This window comes from Odocoileus virginianus, chromosome 30 (assembly GCF_023699985.2).
Source record: "Odocoileus virginianus isolate 20LAN1187 ecotype Illinois chromosome 30, Ovbor_1.2, whole genome shotgun sequence".
In the NCBI taxonomy this organism is placed as follows: Eukaryota; Metazoa; Chordata; class Mammalia; order Artiodactyla; family Cervidae; genus Odocoileus; species Odocoileus virginianus.
The window spans coordinates 38,430,332-38,451,155 of NC_069703.1; the positions used below are offsets into that span (position 1 = coordinate 38,430,332).

Genomic DNA, 20,824 nt, shown 5'->3' on the forward strand with positions numbered 1-20,824 from the left:
TTGGCTGAGGATAAACCAAGAACAGCTGATTTTAAATTGACTTTTCCCCCATAGTCTATAAAATCCCCTTTGCTGTCTAGGGCATTTAATACATTTTGATAGGTGATTAACAACTTGAAATTTTGAAATCTCTAGAGTTTCTAAAGAGAATGCTCTATGTAAAGACAGTCAATAAGATGAGATCTGTTTCCTTGAACTGTAACATTCATGTTACATACTAGTAACATTTACCTTTATGTGTCACCCTGTAACCAGTTATTTTCTGGAGGAGTGTGTATGCATGTGCGGTTATGCAAACACAAAAATGAGTTAGAATGTGGTCCCTCCTCTCCAGAGGCGTATAGTCAGTCCAGTCCCATTTGTACAGAGAGGCAGAGTCTCTGTCAGCCAAACTGTGGCTTGCAAAAAAAACTGCTTGGTTACACAGCATCATTCTGGGACTAGAGCTTCTTCATTATTGTTGACTTTTATCATTGAGCAGTGGTGGGAGTACTTAGAGGTCATTTAGTCCTTATGTAGTCGTAATAATTGAATAAGGAAAAAAGCCCCACCCACACAAATAGTAAGTACTGTGACAGACAATAAGTACTCAATATGTGTTAGTTAAACCTGAATATCATATAAAATTGCTGAAAGAGACCCAGCAACATGAAATGACTTATCTGGTGCCGTACGTGTAGTGAGTGGTCCTGTTTGGCTTAGAGTTTAGATCTCATTATTCCTAGCTCATGTTCCTCATGTTCGTTCATATCTTCTGCCTTGAAAGTGGCATGACATAAAACTGAGGCTAACTCAATTAATCAGCAATTGCTTACTGCTCCCTGGGTGTTGGCACTCTGCTGGGCTCCAGTAAGTACGAAGGAACCTTCCCAAAGGTGGCAAGGCCTTGGGGAAGGGAGCAGGTTAGAGCAAGGGCATCAGCCTATCTGGAGGGGAGAGAGCTGTTAAGTTAGGGAGCTGTCAGATAAGCAGGGTGGGGCAAAGTGCAACACTGGCAAATGGAAGCCTGCCCTAAGTCACTATATTCTGTGTATTTCCTTTAAAGGTCTGCCTGCCTGTGAGAGAATCTACTGGGACATAAAAAAATATAGTTATTGGAATTAGCCCTGGATTTGAATTCTGGTTTTTATGACACTGCTTAAAACCACTGGTGGCGTCCCATTTCATTAAAATGAGAAGGCTTTGCTCTAGTTTACAGGGTCCTGTGTGTTTTGGCTCCCCTTTCTGTCATCTCTCTATAGTCACACTGGCCCCCATTTCTCCATCACAAGTGTGCTCGCCTTGGGCACTTTGTGCTTCATGCTCTCTGCTAGAAAGCTTTTCCCCCAGATATTCTTCAGGATTTGATCTTTCACTTCCTTTAGGTCTCTGCTCTGTCACCTTATCAGAGAGGTCATCTCTGACTACCTTGTATAAACTAGTCCCCTCTCCCTACCCTGTTATTCCAGCCCGTACCTGATTTTATTTTTCTTTATAGCACTTATCACTACCTGATACATGCTTATTATCTCTTCTCCTAAAAGTGGAAGCTTCTTGAGAGCAGTATCTTCCAGAGCACATAACTGGAGAATAGGTATTCCGAGTGAAGGAATGAGTTTTGTAACAGCGTGAGCTCAGTATCCCCACCTGTAATAATGCTTACATAATAAGATAAGGGGCTTCCCTGGTGGGACAGCCGGTAAAGAATCTGCCTGCAATGTGAGAGACCGGGATTCAGTCCCTGGGTTGGGAAGATCCCCTGAAGAGGGGAATGGTAACCCACTCCAGTATTCTTGCCTGGAGAATCCCATGGACGGAGGAACCTAGCAGGCTACGGTCCGTGGGGTCACAAAGAGTCGGACACGACTGAGCAACTAGCACAGCAACAATGGTGAGATAATGCTTATGAGGAGCGAAGGAAAAGCACTCTTCTGATGTTTCCTCCACTCTCAATACTTCTGACACAGATGTGTGGGTTTACCGCACGCCAGTGGTCAGTCTCTCTGGACTTAAGTTGGGTGTCTTACAATTTAATTCAATTCTGACACTACCTGGAGTTAGCATCAGATTCCACAAATTAAGGGCTTAGTCCCACAAGGCTCCCCCGACACCCCCACCCTTCAGATGCCAATTGTAAGTCTGGGTTCTTATCTGTCCTTCTGCTCAGTGAGCTGTGTTCGAGGTGTTCCCATGAGCCCCTCTTCAGGTTCAGCTAGTTTGCTAGTCCAGCTCACGTAACTCAGGAGAACATTCACTTACTGGTTTATTATAAAAGGATATAATTCAGGAGCAGCCAGATAGAAGAGATTCCTAGAACAAGGTATGTAGGAAAAGCTCAGAATCTCCATGCTCTCTCTGGGCACTGACACCCTCCCTGCATCTGCATGTGGTCACCAGTCTGTGCCTGTGTGTGTGTGGTCACTCAGTCGTGTCTGATTCTTCGACCCCATGGACTATGCCAGGCTCCTCTGTCCATGGGATTTCCCAGGCAAGAATACTGGAGTGGGTTGGCATGCCCTCCTCCAGGGGATCTTCCGACCCAGGAATCGGACCCGTGTCTCCTGAGTCTCCTGCATTGGCAGGTGGGTTCTTTACCAGTGAACTACCTGGGGAGCCCACCAATCTGGAAGCTTATTCAAATCTAGTTCAAGAATTTAGAGTTTAATCTGTACTTCCTCTCCCTACCTCTAGTTTCCCTTCTCAGAGGTTGGCGGGTGGAACTGAAATTTCCAACCTGCTAATTATTTGGTCTTTCTGGTGACAAACCCTACCCATCCTGAGGCTATCAGGGCTTAGGTCACCTCAATAGGTAAGCTCTGTATGCTCCAAAGGAGCCCTTTATGAATAACGAAAGACACTCCTATCACTCAGGAAATTTCAAGGCTTTTAGGAACTCTTTGCCAGGAACTGAGGACAAAGACCAAATACACTTTTTTTTATACCACATCAAGTACATAGCCCAGTGTCTGGCACATGGTGAACGCTCTGTAGATGCTAATGTCTGTCCTTTTTCTTAAATTGTTTGGCCAGCCAGTTGATATCTTTGATTCTAATTCCCATTAGACTTAGGTAAGAAGGACATTATACATCTTAGTGATGAAAAATGGTTATTTATATCTTACATAATGCTTTTTTAGCAGAATGCAATCTTTTATAGTGCTTTACATTTTCCTATGGAACCGTTAAACTAAAAAACCCTCATTTAATAGAATAGTTATATTTTAGGAAAGTTTGTCAAAAGGCAACTTTTTAATCATGTGAATTTTAATCATTTTTAATCATTTAAGCGCTTTAATCATTTATATTTCTGTTATAAAATTGGAGTTATATTTTTGCTTAAAAGATGGTCTTAAGATAAAATCATGATTTGAAGTGTTACATACATATATATTCTGGACTGTGGAAACTTTTGCTTTGCAACACCCATGATGGCACAGTGATCTGGGAAGCCCTATAGAAGACAGTGAATGCTTTTAAAATGCAAGCATGCAAACAAACAAAAAAGTCGTACAATAAAATTTCAAGCTCTATAAATGAATGAATGAATGAATCTCCCCTGTCTTCTCTGCCAACAGATAAAGAGAATAGAAAGTAGGACATAGGAAATCAGGGGCTCTATTCCTGTTGTAGAAGTCAGTGAGCGACGAGGGTGTTCAGATTCCCAGGCAGTCTGTTTCTGCTTATTGATAGACTATCAATTCCTCCAGAGCTCTGCTTTCCTAGTCCAGGGCTAGGGGCTTAAACATCTAGGATTCAAATATGACCATTCCTAATCTTAGTGCAGTATCTTGGTGGAGTAATCCGAACAAAGCAATGTACTATTTGTCTACAGACAGCATAGTTAAAGGAACATAGGCATTGGAGTATGATGTCCCTGGGGTTGAATGTTTTGCCCTACTTCTTTTTGTGTGTGCACTTACATAAGATATTTAACTTCTCTAAATCTATTTCTTCATCTGCAAAATGAAGATACATCCACTTCAGACTGTTGCTATGAAAATGAATAAGATTGTGTATACAAAGCTCCTAATATAGTACTTGGCACATAGAAGTGCTCAATTAGTGGTAACTTACTATCAATAATAAATGTACATTGTCTTTCCAAAAATGTTGGCTGTAGAAAATTGTTTTGTATTCATGAATTTAAATTTTTATTGTTGTGAATTGATACTTGGTATCAAGGCCATTCCAAAAGAGAGAAACATTTTAACCAGTGCCACTGAAAATCTGGCAGAATGTGGAAGTTCTTTGGGAGTGACAACAGAACCACCATCTTCTGCTTAGTGGCATATTTACTCTCTAGGAGAAAGGTAGATCTCACAGGTAGATTTAGAAGAGAATAGAAAATCAAAACCAGGGTCTTGATCATAGCATGCTTTCTATTGGTTGTACATACTTATTCAGAATATGAGGAGAGACCAGTGATCTGAGAATTAGGGTGCTTGTTTTTTAAAAAAATTTTTATTGACGTATAATTGATTTACAGTGTTGTGTTAGTTTTAGGTGTATAGCACAGTGAATCACACACACACACACACACACACATATATATATATATATATATACACACACTCTCTTTTTTAGTTTCTTTTTCCTTATAGACCATTGCAGAGTATTGAGTAGCATTCCCTGTGCTATACAATAGGTCCTTATTAGGTATCTACTTTATATATAGTAGTATGTATACATCAATCTCAGTCTCCCAATTTATCCCTTCCCCCCTCCCCAGGGTGCTTGTGATGAATGTATTTTTCTTTTTAATAAATTTGTTTTTCTCCTCTCCCCAGCCGCTCAGATAAAGAACTTGATGAGCCAACTAGGAACTAAGCAGGATTCAAGCAAGCTACAGGAGAATCTGTGAGTAGCTTCCTAACAAGGTTGGGATTTGTGAGGGCCTTTTGGGGACACACCTAATGCTCTTGCTGCTTGGTGGCTTAGGTTTCAGGCCTGTGAATTCAGCATGAGAGGCAGTGGGACATGAGGTCATAGATGGATCTAGAAGAGGAGCAACAAAATACATTAATGGGTTGTGATCTCCCCTGCCTCTCAGAGTCCTTGGACTCTGCCTTTCTTCCTCCCTTGGACAGCTTAGCAGAACAATTTAGGGAAGTAGAGGGGGAATCCCTACCACTCTGCGTTCTGCCTCCATGAGCTTTGTTGGCACAGGCCTCCTGATGATCTACAGTGCTCACCTAATCTGTTGGATTTCCAACTATATATAATATTAGAAAAGTGTATTCGGAATGACCCGAGGAGAGAATAGTGGAATAGATTCTTTTTATTACGTCCTTCTTGACTCCGCCTCTGCTGTTAGAAGTTCTAGTTTTCATCTTTAACAATATTTTTGTTTCCTGTCCTAGACATTGGGAAGTGAGAGGATGACTTATTGTTAGTATTTTGAGCTTTTTTGAGGGAGACGTGAGGTAGCTGTGGGTATGTTAGTACTGTCTGTGATGCTCAGGCTTCTGATTGACTCTTTCGGGGGGCTTTTTTGTTTTGTTTTGTTATTTTTTTGCTGTACCATATGGCTGGTTGGATCTTAGTTCACCAAGCAGGGATTGATCCAGTGTCCTCTTGGGTGGAAGGGGGAACCACTGAACCACCAGGAAATTCCCATTTTTGTTTTTTGTTTTTTTGACTCCCCCTGGTTTTGACTCTCATTTTTGTTGTTGTTGTTGTTTGTTTTGTTTTGCTTTTTTTTTTTTTCCTTCTATCTTGGAGATCCCTTTGCAGTGAAAAAATATTAGTAATTAGTAGTGTGGTTTCTCTGTCCTCCCTTAAAACCTTTGCAGAAATGGCCAGATAGTAGAAGAAACCATGACTGAAAGGAATCTTTTTTGTATTTCTAGTACCTTTCAATCCCACACAATTTTCCCTCTTTAATTTCCTTCCCCCTCTGCTCCTTCCTTTTTTTTTTTTTTTTTTTTTAATACAATATAGGGCTTCTTTGTTTTGGAGGAAAGAGCTAGAAAGTCTAGCATAAAGCATAGGTAGGGAGCCAAAGATAAAGCTGAAAAAGCACCAGCTTTAAGCACAAACGTGGGAGTTGATCTTTGGAGGTTGTTCCCTCTGGTAGAATCTGTGCTTCTAATGCACCTTTCATCCAACCCCCAGTGCGTGGATTCTGTCACTAGTCAGTGGACTGTGACAGACAGTAACCATGCAGAACTCTTGGGCAAATCACTGTGAGAAGTTTTGGAGAGTTCAACATGTTAAAACTATTAGATTGAGGTGTAGGGGCAGCTGTTCTTGTATTTCTTTTTTTTTTTTTTTTTTAAATGTGGACCATTTTTTTTCAGCCTTTATTGAATTTGTTACAATAATGCTTCTGTTTTATGCTTTGGTTTTTTTTGGCCAAGAGGCATGTGGGATCTTAGCTCCCTGACCAGGGACCGAACCTGCACCCCCTGCACTGGAAGGTGAAGTCTTAACCTCTGGACCGCCAGGGAGGTCCCTGTTCTTGTATTTCTATCAGAACTGCTGAGAATGCTTTTCTTTTCTCCCCAAAGAATTAAAATACCTAATCAGCAGTTTTCATTGAGGTAGGTTCTTTCTACTTGTTAACGTGAAGACAACTTGAATTTAGTTTGACTGGGTGGTACTTTTGGAATTTTGTTGTGAACCTGAGCATCTGGGAACCCATTCCTTCAGTTGCCCTTTCATTCCCTGCATCATGAGATACTCTGAGAACAGGCTGATGCTAACAGCTCTCAAGAAATGAGAATATCCTAAAACATATCTTTTCTCTCTTAGGCAACAGTTACAACACTCTACAAATCAGCTTGCCAAGGAAACAAATGAATTACTGAAGGAACTGGGGTCCTTGCCCCTTCCTTTATCTACTTCAGAACAGGTTGGTATTTTCTGGGGTTTTGATTTGTTTATTTTGAATAAGAAAAATACTGTTTTTTTTTTGAAGAGGCGGTATGTGAAACAAACTTGGCCTTCACACTGAACCTCAGTTTCCTTATCCATAAAATGGATGTGTCTATTGTGACAACAGAAAGAATGCATGTACCAGATCTTGCAAGGTATTAGTAGGTACTCAATATGGGTAGCTGCTGTGACAATTAGCAGTAATATATTAATATATTAGTAAAAATGGGTTTAACTGAAGAAGAATCTCAGTGTTTGCATCTTGTTGGGATTTGATTTGCAGCTTTATGCTTTCTGGCTTGATTCTCGTTGGCTTGTATCCAGTATCTATAAATTTTAAGCAAACGTCTTTTTCACTTTGCAGTCACTTTCATGTCACATCAAGTCATTTCTAGGTTTCCAATTAAGGAAATGCTCTGAGAAATAGATTTCTCTACTCAAGTCATTTTCTTCACTGACCATTTAAATCCTTTAAAGACACAGTTTCTGCTGGAATTCATTGTTCCCTTGATATGCCATGCCTTTACTTCACTTGTTCTTAAAGTCAAATGTGTCCCCTCCATTGTAGCTTGACTTTTTAACCTCCTGTTCATGGTCTGCCTTACATCCTGTCTCTTCCAGGACAAAAATCTTCTCTATCTTAGACTATTGTGATTTTATTTTGCTTTAGTTTCTATACCATTCATGGGGGCACTTAACTTATGTTGTTTTTTATTAGTGAATTTTTTAAATGATGATATTTTGTCTCTGATGGCTCTAAAGATGAAGCCTACCACTCCCCTTCCCGGATTGTCTATGAATTGTAACTGTTGGAACATAAAATAATTTTAGTGTGTTGTGATCACCATTTAAAAGAAATGAAACAGAATAGAAATATCAGAGTGTGTAACCATGTAATTGAGGGAAATACTGTTACATGAAACTTTTGTTTCACACATATGTGTGTATATGATGCTAGGTCAAGATGTCACATTCTTATTCTGGATCTCCATCAAAAAAGTTTGAAAATCATCAGTTTAACTCATTCCTGGCAAGGCATTTAATGAAGTATGTGTTCAGTCTTTGGATTTTTGGCATCCCCTTGCCCAAAAGAAAAGAACCGAAACTAGGTACTTTGTCATCCTGCTACAAAGTAGTAACCTTAACATAATCACCCTTTGACTCTGCCTCTGTGTGCTATTTGTGTTGGCTGTTTCTCACACTGGACCAGTTCCCCTTGCCATTCATTCTTTGAAATTATTCCCAAATCACCCCTTTCCTCCTCCCAGCTGTGCACATAGGGAATACACACTTGTAGATAGTTTTAGCAGTAAAAAAAGGGAATCTCTTAGTCTGATATGTCAACAGAATGTGCTGCAGTCCACAGGGTCTCAAAGAGTCAGATACAACTGAGCGACTGAGCAACAGCAAAGTGTTAAATAGTAGCCTAAGCAAAACAGAAAGTTCAATCTACTTAAAAAAAAAAACTAATGTATTCCAAAATCAAATAGAAATTATTTTTGGATTATGCATCTTCTTGTTTCCTTCCATTATCTTGAATCATTCAGTTCAGTTCAGTTGCTCAGTCGTATCCAACTCTTTGCGACCCCATGGACTGCAGCATGCCTGGCCTCCCTGTCTGTCACCAACTTCCGGAGTTTACTCAAACTCATGTCCATTGAGTCAGTGATGCCATCCAACCATCTCATCCTCTGTTGTCCCCTTCTCCCGCCTTCTATCTTTCCCAGTTTCAGGGTCTTTTCAAATGAGTTAGCTCTTTGCATCAGGTGGCCAAAGTATTGGAGTTTTAGCTTCAACATTAGTCCTTCCAATGAATATTCAGGACTGATCTCCTTTAGGATGGACTGGTTGGATCTCCTTGCAGTCCAAGGGACTCTCAAGAGTCTTCTCCAACACCGCAGTTCAAAAGCATCAATTCTTTGGCACTCAGCTTTCTTTATAGTCCAACTTCACATCCATACATGACTACTACCATAGCCTTGACTAGATGGACATTTGTTGGCAAAGTTTGGATCATTAAGAACATGAAATAAATCCACAGAGGTATTATCTCTGGTGAAATATAAATCCTGGATTCCCTTCCTCCTATTGTGCTGAATATTCTTTTCCTTTTCAACTGTTTCTTTATCTAATTAATCTTACCCCTGTCACTCATCTTTTTGCTACTGGACTATCAAACCATACATCCTACTTTCACATTTCTTTCATACTTATGCACTATTATCAGTGATCTTCTAATTGCCAAATCCAATGGACTTTTTTTGAGTTTTTATTCATTTCTTTTTGTTTTATTTGATCCTCCTGTTCATCCTGTCTTTACTGAAACTTCCTTCTTCTTCCCATGATTTCCATAGTAAAGATGACAAAATAGTTTTCATGTTCCCCAACTCTGGTGACCCCTTTCTGGCCTTTTGTCTCTCTTACCCCAGGTTGAGTCTTAGCGTCTTTCTCTGACTGTGTGTCCTCCTAGAAGTGGGTGTGCCCCAAGGCGCTACCAGTGATCCTGTAATTTTGTTATTTTGTGCTTTCTCCCCCAGGAGTCTTTTCTACTTTTATGAGCTTCCTGTGACTTTTATGACCATGGTCCCCAAATCTTTTTCAATCCCTTGCCCCTGCACCTCTAAGTTCTTGGCCCATATTGCTAATTCCTGCTCTGACATCTCCTCTTTGATATGCTAATGAACCCCTCCTGTTTCACCCAAACCCCTCACTAAGCTGACTGACAGTACTTATTGTCATAAAAAAATGTTTGTGCCTTTTGGCCTAATATTTCCACTCATGCAAATGTTTCTAAGTTCTAAGAAAAAAAAGCCAGCTGTACACTCTGGAGCCAGGTTTCCTGGATTTAAATTCTACCCCTGCCATTTATTATATGATCCTAGGCAAATTGCTTAACCTCTCTGCCTCATTTTCCAGATCTGTCAAATAGGTACTTTAATAGTATAGGTAGATATATGGATTAAATGGGTTATTATATAAAGTAGTTATAACAATATGATATGTGATAAGAACTGTATAAATATTAGCTGTTACAATAGGGCTTTAGCTTTGTTTATTTATAATAGTTAAAAATAGAACAATCTAGAAGGGATGCTTATGTAAAATTTACTAGATCAACTTAGTGGAATATTATATAGCAAAGACCAAGTTGTGAAGAGTATGTTAACATGGAAAATGCTTATGATATACTTCAAAGATAATATTTTTGGATAGTGAGATTGGGGGATGATGTTTTTTCCCCCTCTGTTATTTAATGTTTATGTAAAAATTAAAATCTCTGGATAAAAAGTCCCTCATCTAAATTTGCTTTCAGTGTTACCATCTCTCTCCCAGGTGTGAAATGTGAGTCATCCTTTGAAATTATCCTCCTTTCCCCACAGCCAGGCGCATAATGTTTTTTAGACTCATTTCTTTATGTTCTCATTACTGATACCATGTCTTCCTAACCTTAAATCTTGATTATTGTGGTCATCTTTTTGACTTATTTCATTTTTCCATTCCATTGTGTTCACCATGATGGACTCATTTTTCTAAGTTATCATTTTGTACACATCATGTTCCCCTCATAGAAATCTTCATTGCTTTTGGTTATTTAGAGGTTGAATCCCAAACTTATTAGCTTGGCATTTAAAACCTGCAGTGGGTGGACTTCCTTAGTGGTCCAGTGTTTAAGAATCTGCCTGCCAATGCAGAGGACATGGGTTCAGTCCCTCATCTGGGAAGATCCTGCATGCCACAGAGCAACTAAGTCTGTGAGCCACAACTACTAAGCCTGAGCTATAAAGCCTGTGGTCCGCAATAAGAGAAGTCACTGCATTGAGAAGCCTTCGCACTGCAACAAAGTGTAACCCCTGCTCTAGAGAAGGCCAGTGTGAAGCAACAAAGACTTGGACAGCCAAAAAGAAATTAAAAAAAAATAAAATAAAACCTGCTGTGGGGACTTCCCTAGTGGTCCAGTGGCCAAGACTCTGCCATCCCAATGCAGGGGGCCCAAGTTCGATCCTTAGGAAACTAAATCCTACATGCCACAACTAAGAGTTCACATTCCACAACTAAAACTCCCCAGGCCACAACTAAAGAACCAGCATACCTGAGTGCATCCGTGCTAAGTCGCTCCCATCATATCTGACTCTTTGCAACCTTATGGACTGTAGTCTGGCAGGCTTCTCTGTTCATGGGATTCTCCAGGCAAGAATACTGGAGTGGATTGCCGTGCCCTGCTCCAGGGGATCTTCCAGACTAGGAGTGGAACCCTTGTCTCTTAGTCTCCTGCATTGGCAAGCAAGTTCTTTATCACTAGCGCCACCTGGGAAGCCCTACATGCCACAATGAAGATCAAAAATCCTGCATGTGCCACTGAGACCTGGTGTGGCCAAGTAAGCAAATCTTTAAAAAAGAAAAATAAAACTTGCAGTGCTCAGCCCCTTCCCTATTTTTTCAATTTTATCTTTTAGCTATTCTCATGAAAAAAACCTTTGGTTCCAGTCAAACTACCTTTTTGTAAATCCTCTGCAAATTTCTGCCACCGTGCCTTTGCTCACAGTTACCTTGCATGGCTTTGCCTTTCCCCTTCTCTCTGCTATTCATGCCTTACTCTTCCCTTAGTGTCCACCACCTCTTGAGGCCTTGACCACTTGGATTCTTACTGATTATACTTGCCTCTGTATAACCTGTAGTACCAATTGACAATAGCAAGTGCTCTCAGTATGTGCTTTTTGAGACATAGTATCAGTAAGCTAAGTAAACATAGCCTGTAACTCTGCAGAATAAGCTTTTAGGTTCTCAAAGATTTTGAATCTTACTACAGTGTGAAGGCAAATGATTCTATGGTGTTTAGGTAAGCTGTGAACTAACTATAGATGAATACAGTTTTTAACATGTTAGCAAGGAAACAGTCTCTGTTTGAGTCCAGTCTAAATCCATAGGTGTTTATTCTGCTTTTAGATTCTCCTGGGAACCAAAATTCTGAACTGTGGTTCCCTCTGAGATTCCCTTACAAGGTAAAAGACACCCAGTTCACAGGTTTGTCAGAATGAACGAAGGAAAACTCTGACTTGGCCTATAGTATTAACCAGAGATTTGAGTTAGAAAAAAGCAAGTTCGTTCATTTAAGGAAGAGCCTATTTCACAGTTCTTTTCCTAGTTGGGAATTTTTAGGGGGTATACTTTTGCTTTTAAAGGGAATTTAAAAAATAAATCAATAAAGGAATTAAAACCAAATGATTCTGGGTTAATATGAAATTTTAAGTTCTTGTTTAATTTCCCAGCGCCAGCAGAAACTTCAGAAGGAACGTCTCATGAATGACTTCTCTGCAGCCTTAAACAGTTTCCAGGCTGTGCAGAGAAGGGTGTCTGAAAAGGAGAAGGAGAGCATTGCCCGAGCAAGAGCTGGATCTCGTCTTTCTGTGAGTTTATTTCCAAAAGAAGACTTCTGCAAATTTCAGGATGTTCTTTCCTAAGTTTAAAAAAAATTTTTGACCATTTGTCTTTGCTTACTATTCCTTTAAATAATAAACATGGACATTAGCTGCTATAAAAATGTCAGATTAGTATGACCTTTGTTAAAAAAGTGTACATATGGTCAAAGACTGCAAAGCAATATGCACAACGATTTACAAAAATGATAGATAGAATTATGTGTAATTTTCTTTTTCCTTTCTCATTGTCATATTGATCTTATGTTAAAAACTTTTTAAAAAGAAAGGATAACCTTTTCATGAAGATGGCGCCGAAGGTGAAGAAGGAAGCCCCTGCCCCTCCTAAAGCTGAAGCCACAGCAAAGGCTTTGAAGGCCAAGAATGCAGTGTCCATAGCCACAAGGAAAAGAAGATCCGGATGTCACCCACCTTCCGGTGGCCCAAAACACTGCGGCTCAGGAGGCAGCCCAAATATCCTCGGAAGAGCGCCCCTGGGAGAAACAAACGTGACCACTATGCCATCATCAAATTCCCTCTCACCACCCAGTCAGCCATGAAGAAGACAGAAGACAACACCACACTGGTGTTCACTGTGGATGTCAAGGCCAAGAAGCACCAAACTAAACAGGCTGTGAAGAAGCTCTATGACATTGACGTGGCTAAGGTCAATAATCTGATCAGGCCTAATGGAGAGAGGAAGGCATATATTCGACTGGCTCCTGACTATGATGCTTTGGATGTTGCCAACAAAATTGGGATCATCTAAACAGAGTCCAGCTGGCTAATTCCAAATATAAAAGTTTTCACTATGAAAAAAAAAAAAAAAAGGAAAAGATAAATCCATTTCCTAGAATGTAGCAGGCTAGGTTATTTGGACTAGCCTTCTCTTTGAAAAGAATTAACATACTAGATTTTAACAACCCAATGTCTCAAAAATATCAAAGAGCCATGAAAATATTAAGATCAAAGCCTAAGAGAAAGTGTGAACCCATAGAGATAAGCAGAACACCGAAAAAAACTACTTTTTCACTGAGTACATTTACTGAGAGCAAACATGAATTCAGTTTTGATGTCCTTATGGCATGAAGTCAAAGTAATGGGTCTATGCAAGGTGAATATTGTAAAAGAAGGTGCTGCTCAAATTAAACTGGGCCCTAAAAAAATGAAAAGTAAGCCCTCTTCTCCCCTAGCAGACTGCTAGAAAATTGCATTAGCACAGAGGATGGCAGGAGGGAGGGGAAATCCTGGCAGTAAATTGTACCACAAAGTAACCTTCAGGCAGATTTGCTGCCCAAATTCATACTACCTGAATGGTCCAAAAGCCTGAAGCTTCCAGTAGTCCTGGTCTGGTCGAGTACCTTCGTGCCAGACAAAAGCAAATACAAATTGGCTCTGTTCAGACACCTTTATCCTAGCCCCCAAAGAATACCAGCAAATAATTTTTGCAGTGTAATGAACAGCCCAGGGTACACAAAGGATGCAATGCAGCAGGAGCTTTCCTACCTGACCAGTGGTAGTATGAGTTGAAACAACCACTGGAAAACGTTTTGGCTGTAACTCAGAACACACGCACACCTTATGACCCAGCTGTTCTACCCCAGAGAACTCTGTGTGTTTGTACCAAGATATATGTACGGGAGTGTTCATAGCAACAATATTTGTAGTAGCCAAAAATCAGAAACATTCCAATGTCAATTAACAATAGAAGAGATAAATACGTGGTGGTACTATAATATATTACAACAGAGAAAATGAACCATAGTTATATTTAGCATCAGGGATGGATCTGGCATAATCTAATGTGATCCAATCAAAGCATGAAAGAATACAAACAGTATAATTCCGTTCATGTAAAATTCAAAATCAGATAAAATATTAAATATTGATATGTATAAATATTTTAAAAATACAAGAAAATGGTGGCCAAAAAGTCAGGATAATGGTTACTATGGAGGAGAGAGAGGTGGTTGTTATTGGAGAAGGGCACAGAGGTAGGCTGTAGGACACGAGCAGTGTTTCATTTCTTGATCAGGGGAAAGAGTGAAAACTAATAATAATTTTTAAAAATCCACTGTATTCCTCTGGGTGGGTAGAATTTTGAAATTTTCTATATTTTGCTTAACTTTTTGGTTACTGTGATCATAAAAAAGGGAAGTTTTTTTTAAAAAATAGATTGCTCTTTTAAGTTTTTTTCTTAGTTGTTAAATTACAAAAGTAATGTATCATTAGACTGATTTTTGAAGTCAGTTTGTCACTTTAGAACCTGATATGCTTTAAAGGTCCATTTAAAAAAAGAATCTTTACAAGTTCTGAAAATTTGTTTGCTTGCACGTTTTCAGTTCTTTCCCTTAATCCACCTCTCTCCAAATTTTAAAATAAGTTATCACTGTTATTAATTTTTATTCCCTTCTCCTACCATGTTCTCTCCATCCTACTTAGTATGGTTTTGATTCTGAACCCAAAGTGGAATGCAGATTGGCTTTTGACTGCTTCACACCCATTTCCTAGTCAAGACAGATTGCCAGAGCCCTGTGTCATCTTATAGATCCTATCAGAGCCAAAGGATGTTGCTTCTTTATACTGTAGCTAAAGGAGGCCATTGTGTGTATGTGTGTGTCTGTGTCTTTGACATGTTTGTGAATAACAGCAGCAATAATGCCATCTACTTTCTAGGCGGAGGAGAGACAGAGAGAGGAACAGCTCGTCTCCTTTGACAGGTAAAGGAATTATTCTAAAGTAAATAGTTGAGATGGGATTTTATACTTTATACTTACTTTTAATTTTAAAAATCAGTGAGGAAAAAAGGAGGAAAAATAAAGGGACCCCTGGGATCTGTTCAGTTTAGTCACTCAGTCGTGTCTGACTCTTTGCGACCCAATGGACTGCAGCACACCTGGCTTCCCTGTCTATCACCAACTCGCAGAGCTTGCTCAAACTCATGTCCATCGAGTTGATGATGCCATCCAACCATCTCATCCTCTATCGTCCCCTTCTCCTGCCTTCAATCTTTCCCAGCATCAGGGTCTTTTCCAGTGAGTCAGTTCTTCACATCAGATGGCCGAAGTATTGTAGCTTCAGCTTCAGCATCAGTCCTTCCAATGAATATTCAGGACTGATTTCCTTTAAGATTGACTGGTTTGATCTCCTTGCAGTCCAAGGGACTCTCAAGAGCCCTGGGGTAGGTAATTTATAATCCATAACATTAAAAAAGTCAAAACGGGCTTTTCCATGATCTTTGAATTATGAAAGGGATAATTTCAAAGTGAATAAAAAACTTTCAAGAAATCTCTGATGTCTGTGTGTTGAGGAGAGGGTTTGGCTCAAGAGGAATAAATAGAAACCCCAAAACCTACAAACTAGGAGGGTTGAAATTTTATGTGTAATTCAGATTTAAGTTCTTCAAAGTTCCTGGGTTTCTGTTTACTCATCCCTAAAATGGAGGCAACCCTAGAAAAAGCAAACGATTTGTATCTACAAAACATCTCCTTTCTCCTCCAAACTGAATTAGCTAATTCCATAGAAATGTATTGATGGTATTAGTTCAGAACATAAAGTATCTTGTCACAGGTATGCATCTGTCTTGCCACCACTATACTATGAGCACCTCAGAGGTCTGGAGTGCTCTCTCTCTCTGTTTTTTATCTCCAGAACATGGAGAAAATTCTCTAAGTATTGTGGAGATGACATGTGATTTATGTGTACTACTGGAAAGGCGCTTAATACTGAATTTTCAAGGTGCATGTCTCGTATGTCATATGCCTTTCTTTGAAATATGGTACCAGAAAAGAAGAGTTGTAACATTTCATTAGCTTTTTTACTTTGGTATTCTATTAAGAGATGTTTAACAGCCTCAAAGAGAGTCTTGAAAACTGGGAGATGTGATTCTGTCAGACTAATTGGTGAAGCACTGACAGATCACTTAACCTGCTCTTCTCTACCCATTTAGTACCTGAGATACCAACACAGCTTGCACTTTGAGAGTGCCCTGGGAGAGAATGGGCCAGAGATTTAACATCTCTGCCCGCTTCTTGTCTAGCAAGATTATAGAGTGTACTCCTGAATGGAAACAGCAAGGAGCTCCATCCCTTGTGATTCTGCCTCCTCTTGGTTTTGCCCACGAAGGCTGAGACCTGGTTTTCTTGGTGTTACCCGTTCTTTGCCTCTGGATGTGAAGAATGTAACCCCCAGGGACTTGTATTGTTACCAGAGGAGTTGGAGGCCTGGTACTGTCTTTGAACAGGCTCTGCTGACAGCAGAGATAATATGTCTTATGACCACCTTTGCGGGGAGGAATCAGCCCATGTGCTTGTCTCTCTGCAGCCATGAGGAATGGAACCAGATGCAGAGACAGGAGGATGAGGTGGCCATCACTGAACAGGACCTGGAGCTTATTAAGGAGAGGGAGACGGCAATTCGGCAGCTGGAGGTGAGGGCCAGGTCATGTTTTTTGTTTGACTCAGTGTATCTGCAATCTGGTTTTTCTCTCAGTAATTATGAGAAAGGATGAAATGAGTTGTATGGTTTGCATATTATGTCTCAGTGTAATCATGGTGAATATGAACTACTCTTATGATCATATCAGGATTCCCTGGGACCTCAGCTGGTAAAGAATCCACCTGCAATACAGGAGACCCCGGTTTGAAGCGTGGGTTGGGAAGATCCCCTGGAGAAGGGATAGGCTACCCACTCCAGTATTCTTGGGCTTTACTGGTGGCTCAGCTGGTAAAGAATCTGTCTGCAATGCGGGAGACCTGGGTTCAATCCCTGGGTTGGGAAGATCCCCTGAAGAAGAAGGGAACGGCTACCCATTCTAGTATTCTGGCCTGGAGAATTCAGACCACAAAGAGAATTCAGGGTCACAAAGAGTCAGACACGACTGAGCAACTTTCACACTTCACTAGGATGGTATTGGTCATGGTGCATGAGGATATCTGGACCCCCTCCTCAGTCACCATATTTTGTATGGTCTGCATGAGAATACCCACAGAGAACAGAGCAAGGCCAGCAAATATTTTATTAAGACATTGTCCCAAACCTCAGTGCCAATCTCTAGGTTCTGTGGGGCTCTATGGAGAGTCCTTTGCTTAGTCTGAATAACCCAGAATAAAGACAGGCCAAAAGATTTGCTCCATTTTTGTGCATCTGAAAGTCCAACCCCAAATTGTGGGTATCTCATCAGTGAGTCAGAGAAACATGAACAATTTTTGAGGTGAGTGTTGAGAGAGAGGTCTCAAGGCCTTTCTTACCTGAGTGTCCAACTTTAATTTTTTGCATGATGACCAGTAAAATATCCTTAAACCTGAGTACTTTTCTCCATGGAGATGGAAGACTGCCATCTTGGGGGCAGTGAGGGAGGGAGGGTTGTAGAGAGGAGAAACTTTGACTTCCTCCTTGACCTTCATTTGTGGCAGTGGTTCTGAACCTTGACTGCACTTTTAGAATCACTTGGAGATTTTTTTTTTAATGCCCCAGCTCTTCTCATCCACCCACCAATTACTAGTTTGGACTGCGTGTGATTTTCTTAATTTTTTATAGGTTAAAAATGGGCAAACATCCACAGGAAGCCCTGGGTGGGGCCATTTTTTATCTTATAAACTTCCCAGGTGATTACAAAGTACAGTCAAGGTTGAGACACACTGCCCTAGAGTCCTCTGTTTTTTTTTCCTTGATACTTCTTTTTTTAATTTATTTTTTTAATTGGAGGATAATTGCTTTACAGAATTTTGTTGTTGCCCTCTCTTTTTTGATGAAACAGTTCATCCTTGTGCTTGTACTTAGTCATGTCTGACTCTTTGCGACACCATGGACATGCCAGACGCCTCTGTCCAAGGGATTCTCCAAGCAAGAATACTGGAATGGGTTGTCATTTCCTACTTCAGGGGATCTTCCCAACCCAGGGATCGAACACATATCTCCTGTGTTTCCTGCATTACAGGTGGATTCTTTACCGGCTGAGCCACTGGGGAAAGCCCAAAGTTTGACTTCAAAGATGTCATGTGTTTTCTTTTTCATCTGTTGCTACTAATCATCTAATTGATTCTTTAACATGAGAAATCCTGTCTAGCCGAGAGTAGAATGAGATGTGTGGAGCTGAGGAGAGGAGTGTAACGGGCAGTTCACATTCAACAGAATCGAGGTCTAATTCCTTAGCCGTTGCTTTTTCGTATCCAGTCATTTCCTGCATCTAACATGCAAACCTGTTCTAACAGTGCAGCAACACACTCCTGTGTTTCTCTTCTACTCCCCCTCTATACTTTTCACACTCTGGTCACCAAACATGTGTCTTTTCCCCCACATCAAGCAATTCTGCCACATTATCAGGATGTGCTACAGTGCAACTTAGTTCTAATACTGTCTTCCTGGAGTTAGCCTCAGATCCCACAGATTGAAAGTTCAATCGCACAAGACCGACCCCCTTTCAGCAACTTGAGGTGCCAGTCGCAAATCCAGGTTATCACCTGTGCTTCTGACCAACAGGTTGGAAATTGGAAGTTCTCACAACCCCCTCCTTGGGTTTGATTAATTAGCTGGAGCAGCTCACAGAACTTAAGAAAACTGTTTACTCATTTACTGGTTTATTATAAAAGGATACAGCTCAGGAAGAGCCAGATGGAAGAGATGCATAGGGCAAAGTATATGGCCAGGGTACATGGCTTCCATGGGGCTTCCCCAGTGGCTCAGTGGCAAAGAATCCGCCTGCAGTGCAGGAGATTCAGGAGACGCGGGTTCGATCCCTGGGTCAGGAAGATCCCCTGGAGGAGGACATGGCAACCCACTCTAGTATTCTTGCCTGGAGAATCCCATGCACAGAGGAGCCTGGTGGGCTACAGTTCATAGGGTCACAAAGAGTCAGACATGACTGAAGTGACTGAGCTCTCACGCATGCATGGCTTCCAGGCCCACTTCACTCCCCATATCTCCATGTGTTCACTAACCAAGAAGCTCTCTGATCTTCTGGTTACATGGGCATGATTGATTATAATTGGCCTTTGGTGATTGATCTAACTTTGAGCCCTCATCCCCTCCCCAGAGGTCGGAACTGGGGCTGAAAGTTCCAACCAACTAAACACCAGGTTGGTTCCCCTGGCAACTAGCCCTTATCTTTAGGGGTTTTCCAAAAGCCAAGCTATTAACATAAACTCAGGAGTGGTTGAAAGGGTTTGTTTTGAATAAAAAAGGACATCTTTATCTCTTTTATCACTTAGAAAAAAATTTTAGGAGCTCTGTGCTGGGATTGGGACAAAGATCAAATATGTATTTCTTATTATGAATCATAATATCACACCCATGTTATAGCCAAACTGGGCTGTTTGTTCTTTAACCCAGTTACCTTTCTGTGTATATGGCTTCTTAAGTCCTGCTTCTTCTGCCATAATCTTCCTTCTCTGCTTGAGGTAAATGCTATACTATTTATTAGTCATTTAACATATAATACCCTTTCTTCATACCTCTCTTATTGTATACTGATCCCTCCACCCCACCTCCACCCCCAGATAACTATTATTAAGCCCTTTTATATTCACAGCAACTAGCCAACTGTCCTAACTATAGTAGACTCTTAACAAGTAACGGAGGTGCTAGCTGGAACTGTTCTTGCCAAGTTGTGATTAGGAAGTCATTGCTTTGAAGGTATCATTTTTTTATTGTAGCATCTGAGAGGCAGCACATTGCTTATTGAAAGAGCGTGGGCTTTAGGAATATAATCCTGGCTGCAGAACTTAAGTTTCCTCACTGATGAATTGTGTGACTAGACAAGTTACATAACCTCTCTGAGCCTCATTATCCGCAAAGAAGACATTTACCTCATAAGAGTTACTGAATGATTAATTCAAACATTGTGAACTTTTAAAAAGATTATTTATTTATTTACTTCTGACTGTGCTGGGTCTTTATTGCTACCCGAGGGCTTTCTCTAGGTTCAGAGAGCTGGGGCTATTCTTCGTTGTGGTGCGCAGGCTTCTCATTGTGGTGGCTTCTCTTGTTGCAGAGCACAGGCTCTAGAGTGCAGGCCAAGGATCAGACGTGTGTCCCCTGCCTTGACAGATGGAGTCTTTATCACTGGACCACCAGGAAAGCCCATCATGAACTTTTAATTCTCAGTTTTGCCACGTGTAGCTGTGAGACCTTAGGACAAGTCATTAAACTCTTTGAGCCTTGACTTTCCTTTTCTGTAGAATGGAGATAATACATGTCTTATTGGGTTTTCATGAGGACCAGTTACACATGCACGCACGCACGCTAAGTCGCTTCAGTCATGTCCGACTCTGTGTGACCCCATGGACAGCAGCCCACCAGGCTCCTCTGTCCACAGGATTCTCCAGGCAAGAATTCTGGAGTGGGTTGCCATTTCCTTCTCCAGAGGACCAGTTAAGTAATAGTAATAGCTAACACTTACGAAGTGGTTATTGCATAGTTCTAAGAACTTTTTATTTAGTATTTCTGAAAATCCTATGAGATGGGTACTGTCATTGTCCACATTTTAGTAGGGGGGTCCAGAGAAGTTCTTAATTTAAGGTTGAACAAGACTGTGGAGGGTTAACAGTCCTCTGTAA

General features: G+C 40.6%; 1 protein-coding gene across 1 annotated transcript in view; it reads left to right on the forward strand.

Moving 5' to 3' along the window:
- STX12 (syntaxin 12) overlaps positions 1 to 20,824 on the forward strand; it is a 31,659-nt gene that overhangs the window by 6,909 nt on the left and 3,926 nt on the right. The window contains exons 2-6 of the mRNA XM_020909127.2: positions 4,767 to 4,836; positions 6,733 to 6,832; positions 12,123 to 12,260; positions 14,946 to 14,989; positions 16,593 to 16,698. Of these exons, the coding sequence (XP_020764786.1) occupies positions 4,767 to 4,836; positions 6,733 to 6,832; positions 12,123 to 12,260; positions 14,946 to 14,989; positions 16,593 to 16,698 (458 nt within the window). The remainder of the gene's footprint in view (positions 1 to 4,766; positions 4,837 to 6,732; positions 6,833 to 12,122; positions 12,261 to 14,945; positions 14,990 to 16,592; positions 16,699 to 20,824) is intronic.